Source organism: Pelophylax lessonae (genome assembly GCF_965119305.1).
Source record: "Pelophylax lessonae genome assembly, chromosome: 9".
NCBI classification, from domain to species: domain Eukaryota; kingdom Metazoa; phylum Chordata; class Amphibia; order Anura; family Ranidae; genus Pelophylax; species Pelophylax lessonae.
The window spans coordinates 239,277,513-239,284,855 of NC_138776.1; the positions used below are offsets into that span (position 1 = coordinate 239,277,513).

The 7,343-nt window shown below is 45.4% G+C and overlaps 1 protein-coding gene across 1 annotated transcript; it reads right to left on the reverse strand.

Moving 5' to 3' along the window:
* Positions 1-1,290: 1,290 nt before the first annotated feature.
* Positions 1,291-1,716, reverse strand: LOC309562555 (large ribosomal subunit protein eL39-like; the record flags this gene model as incomplete). The annotated part of the gene is made up of 2 exons (XM_082266805.1): positions 1,291-1,506; positions 1,651-1,716. 2 exons carry the CDS (start codon positions 1,714-1,716, stop codon positions 1,417-1,419), a joined length of 156 nt encoding a protein of 51 aa, XP_082122931.1. The 3' UTR covers positions 1,291-1,416.
* Positions 1,717-7,343: the final 5,627 nt, after the last annotated feature.

Genomic DNA, 7,343 nt, shown 5'->3' on the forward strand with positions numbered 1-7,343 from the left:
CATACCAAGACATTTTGGACAATTTCATGCTCCCAACTTTGTGGAAACAGTTTGGGGATGGCTCCTTCCTGTTCCAACATGACTGCTCACCAGTGCACAAAGCAAGGTCCATAACGACATGGATGAGCGAGTTTGGGGTGGAAGAAGTTGACTGGCCTGACCTCAACTCGATAAAACACCCTTGGGATGAATTAGAGAGGAGACTGGGTGCCAGGCCTTCTAGTCCAACATCAGTGCCTGACCTCACAAATGCACTTCTGGAAGAATGGTCAAACATTCCCATAGACACACTCCTATACCTTGTGGATGGCCTTCCCAGAAGAGTTGAAGCTGTTATAGCTGCAAAGGGTGGGCCAACTCAATATTGAACCCTACGGACTAAAGCCTAGTACACACACAACGATTATCGGCCGACCGATCGTCCGTCTTTTGTCCAGAGTGGTGTTTTGTTGGTTGGAATGTGCCTAGACTGCACACGAATTTTCTCGCCCGACAGAATTCTACTTCAGAAGTGATGTCATGTGTTGGATTGCTTTCTTTGTGTTCTTTCTTCTCTGAGCATGCCCAGACTTGCTCATTAGATTTTTCCCTGTCGAAATCTGTACTGACTGCAGGAAAATCGGACGTGTTTTGACGGCAGACAAAAATTTTATAACCTGCACACCACATTTTTTTAGGCCGAAAAGTCGGAATCGGTTGTCGGAAGCATCATACTAACAAGCCGAAAATCGGCAGATCGGTCGTTGGACGAAAATTCCCTGCCGATTTTCGACGCGTGTGTACGAGGCTTAAGACTGGGATGCCAATAAAGTTCATGGGTGGGTAAAGGCAGGCGTCCCAATACTTTTACCAATATAGTGTATCAACATAGAGCATAAATGACCTCACATAACATATAGCAGTGTTATTTTCCCCTATATAGATCTTTAATTTAGAAAATCGACGTGTCCATTTTTGGAGACGTCACCTACAAAAAGATATTGATACGATAGAACAATTCTAGAGACGGGCAACAAAAAAGGGTGAAAGGTCCCGGGCAGGGTTTCTCAACCAGGGTTCCTCCTGAGGTTGCTAGGGTTTCCTTGAGCAATGGGCAATTTCTGGCTCTCAGATAAGTTTCCAATGACACCATTGTTCCTTTTAGCTATCTGTAAGGGGGTAATTCTTCCCAATGGTGACAAGAGTAAGGAGCATTCTTCCCACTGACTGTCACACTAATGTGTCATGAGTTGTAGATTTTTAATTTTTAGCAGGGGTTCCCCGAAACAAGAAATTTATTTCAAGGGTTCATTTTTGTAGATCTTATGATTATTTGAACTGGAAACAGCAGATACTGCTACAAAATAACTGTATAAGGTGTTGATCGGGTTTTGGCAAGTAACCCACAAGATGCCCAGCTTCCATGGACGCAGCTTCTTACAGGCCAAGCTTGGTCCTTCTCCAGTGTCTTCTCTTAGAGATATACCTGATCTTATTTCCAGTTTTCATTCTGATCCACTGTGGGATTGGTCTATTCCAGTGATGGCGAACCTTGGCACCCCAGATGTTTTGGAACTATATTTCCCATGATGCTCATGCACTCTGCAATGTAGTTGAGCATCATGGGAAATGTAGTTCCAAAACATCTGGGGTGCCAAGCTTCGCCATCACTGGTCTATTCTGTTTCTGCTTCTTGGGGAGAAACCTCTTAATTCTAAAGGTCTTGTGGGACGACATAATGAGCCGGGCAAACCCTGTCACTACAATGGTGGATGAGAAATAGCTATTTCAAGGGTTCCTCTGTGTTGAAAAGGTTGACAAAGGCTGGTCTGGGGGAAAAAACATATCAGGAGAGGCTTTAGGAACTTAAAAGTGTTACTAAACCCACAACAGTAAAATCAGTCTGTATATGTAGTAAAGCATGCTTGTTATACTCACTGTAGAACCTAAGGCGTTAATCCTCCCCATTGTATAAAATGGCTGTTTGATCCTGTCTTCTCTGATCCTCCCCATCTTCCACTGTCCCCAAACTATTTCCATATGAAACAGAGGCTAGGGGACAAGCTGCACATGTTCAGTTTGGTGGGTTTTTTTTGTTTTGTTTTTTGGGGAGGGTGCATGGGATCAGCACTGTCCATACAGAGAGTCAGGGGTCCTACAGCCTCATAGGACAGTCGGAGTAGAATGAAAACTCCTCCTACAAGCTTTGACCAGACACTGATAGAAGTCACAAGACTGATAAATACTGCTAATGAGAAAAGGTGTTTAGCAGTTTATATTTTCTAAAATAATTGCATTTCCATGTTCTGTGTACTGTGGGAGATCAGATATAGTGAATGCAGTGTCCTGGGTTTATTAACACTTTAATATGTATAGTCTGGAAGCCTCAGTCATCAGTGCAGCCTCATCAGTGCCATCTCATCAGTGCAGCCTCATCCGTGCCAGCTCATCTGTGTCAGCTCATCAGTACAGCCTCATCAGTGCCAGCTCCTCAGTGCAACGTCATCCGTGCCAGCTCATCAGTGAAGCCTCATCAGTGCCAGCTCATCTGTGCAGCCTCATCAGTGCCAGCTCATCAGTGCAGCCTCATCAGTGCCAGCTCATCAGTGCCGCCTCATCAGTACAGCCTCATCCGTGCCAGCTCATCAGTGCAGCCTCATCAGTGCCAGCTCATCAGTGCCCATCAGTGTAGCCTGTCAGTGCCCATTAGTGCAGCCTCATTAGCGCACATCTATGAAGGAGAAAAATTACCTATTTGCAAAGTTTTATAACAGAAATGAAGAAAAACTTTTTTTTTTGTTTTAATTATCTGTCTTTTTTCGTTTCTTTAGCAGAAAAAAAATATGCAGCAGTAATTAAATATCACTTAAAGAAAGCTTTATTTGTGGGGGAAAAAATTATAAAAATGTCAGATGGGTACAGTGTAGCATGACCGTGCAATTGTCATTCAAAGTGTGAGAGCGCTGAAAGTTGAAAATTGGTCTGGGCAGCAAGGGGGTGCAAGTGCCCTGTATTGAAGTGGTTAAAACTAATCTTAGAAAGTATTATTTTACTGAAAGAGTAGTTGATGCTTGGAAAAGACTTCCAGCAGAGCCAGTGAGTCAGTCAACAGAAAGTGGGTTCAAACATGCTTGGGACAAACACAGATCTGTACTATACAAAAAAGTAAAAAAAAAAAAAACGAAATAACCCAAAAAATAGGGGCTGACTAGATGGAGCACTTGTTTTTTTTTTTTTGTCGGCCGTCACACTTCTTTGTTTCTATTCCCAAAAGAACGCTTTAGTTTAGGTTATAACATTGGTGCAGGAGGACAATACACCCCCAACCAGTGGGGATTACTGGGGGAAGAGGTGTCAAACACGCATGTACAGTACACCGCTCTAAGTTAATATATGTAGCACCCTCCTAGGTAGGTGCTAGAGAGTGAGTATAGTTTTGGCTCTGTCTGCCTATCAGAGGAGCAGCAGGCAATTTCTATATTGCTTTTTGCTTAACAGAGAGCAGGATCTGTGAGTTAGGTCTGCTCTATGTGTTCAGTGTGTGATTCATGTGGTCTAGGATGTTGTTTCACACTGGTCCAATAGGGAGGCATATTGGACAGTGGAGAAAACTTGACCAATGGGTACACAGGCTTTAAAACAGCCTCAGTGATTGGCACAGACTGGTTGTCTCGGTGCATTGTGGGGTGTGGTATAAATGCCAGGATCACATGTGCTCGGGGTCTTTGGCTGGTGAGCAGAGTCCCGGAAGAAGGGTGGCAGCTGCCTCCTCTTCTGCAGCAGTTGGTGTATGGCCTGGTGAGCCAGAAGGAAGGTGCTGAGCCAAGAGATCAAGGAGAGCTGACTAGAGGGGTTGAGACACTGGAGAACCTAGAAAAAACAGTTTTGTGAGTACAGGGGATCGTGTCTAAGAGCCTGACCAGGAAGGGGGCCACCCTGGAGCAGAGTAGTCAGGGGATGGGTATCAGCTAGTGGAGTGAAAGGGGGTGCTAGGCGAGTACCCTGAAGATAGTGTGCAACCAAGTCCTTTGTTCAGAGACTCCGTATCTACAATTCATCTAGTGGCAAGGTGAAATTAGCAGTCTGGCTGCATCTTCGGGTAGAAGTCCTCAGAATTGTGAATAGTTCAAGTTCTGGAGTATCCCACCCTATCCCTTCTCCCATTCCTATTTATAATAAAACAACAAAAACAACCAAAGCCCCTAGACTGTTCTTTAACTGAGCCGGAAAGTGTTAAGTTGTGCCTGCAGTTACATAGTTAGTCAGGTTGAAAAAAGACACAAGTCCATCTGGCTCAACCAATAGAAAAAAAAAAAAACAGTAATGAAAGCCCAACCATACAATCCCATATACACAATCCTATACTTGCAGTTGATCCAGAGGAAGGCGAAAAAACCCAGCAAAGCATGATCCAATTTGCTACAGCAGGGAAAAAAAATTCCTTCCTGATCCCCCGAGAGGCAATCTGATATTCCCTGGATCAACTTTACCTATAAATATTATTACTCACTTATATTATGTACACCTAGGAAAGAATCCAGGCCTTTTTTAAAGCAATCTAGTGAGCTGGCCAGAGCCACCTCTGGAGGGAGTCTATTCCACATTTTCCCAGCTCTTACGGTGAAAAAACCTTTCCGTATTTGGAGACTTTTGAATAACTTAACACCAAGTTCACTATATGGACCCCTTATGTATTCATACATGTTGATCATATCCCCCCTTAATCTCCTCTTCTCAAGAGAGAATAAATTCAGTTCCTCTAATCTTTCCTCATAGCTGAGCTCCTCCATGCCTCTTACCAGTTTGGTTGCCCTTCTCTGCACTTTCTCCAGTTCCCCAGGGCCGGATTAAGAGCATCATGGTCTTGGTGCTGAGGATTTTGAAGGGCCTTAAGGGCCGTGCCTTGGCATGCACCCAGAGGAGGAAGGGTGCAGCCATGCATGCCTAATTCAACATGGGATGCTGTCTCTGAAGCCCATAAACACATCCATGCATCGGCAACTGTCCCTCCTTGTCCGGCCTTGGCGCTGTGTGGGGAGGTTCTGAGGGAGCTGCCTGGGGAAGCGAGCATAGAAGCCAGACTTCTGTGTTTACAAGTGACAGAAGAGCGGTCACAGTGAATATGGCCAACCCGGGGCCTATATAAAAGGTAGGGGCCTGGAGCTGCAGCTCCAATAGCCCCTACGTTAATCTGGCCCTGCAGTTCCCCCGATATCCTTTTTAAGAACTGGTGCCCAAAACTGAACTGCAAATTCCAGATGAGGTCTTACTAATGATATGTACAGGGGCAAAATTATATCTCTCTCTCTGGAGTCCATGCCTCTGGTAATACAAGAAAGGACTTTGCTTGCTTTGGAAATGGCAGCTTGGTATTGCATGCTATTATTAAGCTTATGATCTACCAGAACACCCAGATCCTTCTCCGCTATGGATTCCCCCAGTTCTACTCCCCCTAGTACATTGATGGCGAACCTTGGCTCCCCAGATGTTTTGGAACTACATTTCCCATGATGCTCATGCACTCTGCATTGTAGTTGAGCATCATGGGAGATGTAGTTCCAAAACATCTGGGGTGCCAAGGTTTACCATCACTGCCCTAGTATGTATGATGCATGTATATTCTTAGCCCCCAAGTGCATAACTTTACATTCATCAACATTAAACCTCATTTGCCACATAGTTGCCCAATGAAACAGTGCATTGAGGTCAGCTTGTAAGTTGGAGACATCCTGCAAAGAAGTTTTTCCACTGCAAAGCTTGGTGTCATCTGCAAGGACTGAAATGGTTGCAAAACGGTAACCCAGAGGGACCCAAAAAGGTGAAGAATTCAGCAGTCCTCAAGGGGGCAGTGCTACACAAATATCCATATATATTAATCATCATCAAAAAGTTAAAGTCCATTTCAACTTCATTATGATCAAACACGGTATTGATATAACCTACTACTGGATGCTACTGTTCATGCCAAAGATATAGCAAAAATGATGGCCGTCAAATATTAGGTGAAGTATACAGGTGACATGACAGCATCAATGAGGCCTACACATGGTCTGCAAATAATGTCTCTAAGATATGATAGTGTATACAGCCATAGGCGTGCGCACAGGGTTTGCACCCCCCTGGTTTTCCCTGCTCGCCTCCCCCCCCCCCAGTGCTCTCCACCCCCTGCACCTTCCAACCCCCCTACAATGCTTTGCAAACCCCCTCTTAATTCTCTCCTGTCCCCCCCCCCACCGTGCCCTTCACCTCCTCCAGTGCTCTCTACTTCCCCTGTGCTCTCCGGCCCCCCTAGTGCTCTTCTATCTTCTATCATGTCCTCAGTCTCTGAGCATCTTCTGTATCATGTCTGCAGTCTCTGACCATCTCCTGTATCATGTCTGCAGTCTCTGACCATCTCCTGTATCATGTCTGCAGTCTCTGACCATCTCCTGTATCACGTCTGCAGTCCCTGACCATCTCCTGTATCACGTCTGCAGTCTCTGACCATCTATTGTATCACATCTGCAGTCTCTGACCATCTATTGTATCACGTCTGCAGTCTCTGACCATCTCCTGTATCATGTCTGCAGTCTCTGACCATCTCCTGTATCATGTCTGCAGTCCCTGACCATCTCCTGTATCACGTCTGCAGTCTCTGACCATCTATTGTATCACGTCTGCAGTCTCTGACCATCTCCTGTATCATGTCTGCAGTCTCTGACCATCTCCTGTATCATGTCTGCAGTCCCTGACCATCTCCTGTATCACGTCTGCAGTCTCTGACCATCTATTGTATCACGTCTGCAGTCTCTGACCATCTCCTGTATCACATCTGCAGTCTCTGACCATCTCCTGTATCATGTCCTCAGTCTCTGACCATCTACTGTATCATGTCTGCAGTCTCTGACCATTTCCTGTATCATGTCCGCAGTAAACAAATAAGGTGAAACCACCCTTCTCCTGCGCTTGGTATCCAAGCCCCTCGACCACACTCCTCACGGGACTGACAACTGGCTTCTCAAATGGCTAAAGTCTTGCTGCCCTTGTCGGACTGGGGTCGTCCACCGATACTAAATGCAAAAAGAACAAAGAAAGGGCGCACCGACCTAGCGCATTATCCTCAATAAAGGGCTTTATTTAAGTAACTTATAAAAATGGCTACTCACAGACGCAGATGAAAATAGACTCCCACCTGGGGGCAGTGACTGGGTCGCTACCTCACTACATCGTTATTTAAACCAAAGAGACAGCCATGACACAGTGGCTCTGAGGAAGAGGCTAAGCCTCGAAACGCGTCAGTCATCTCATCGGTCATGGACGACTATATGGACTAAACACGGACATTTGAGCAATCCAGCTTGACACGCTTTATTTTCATCTGCGTC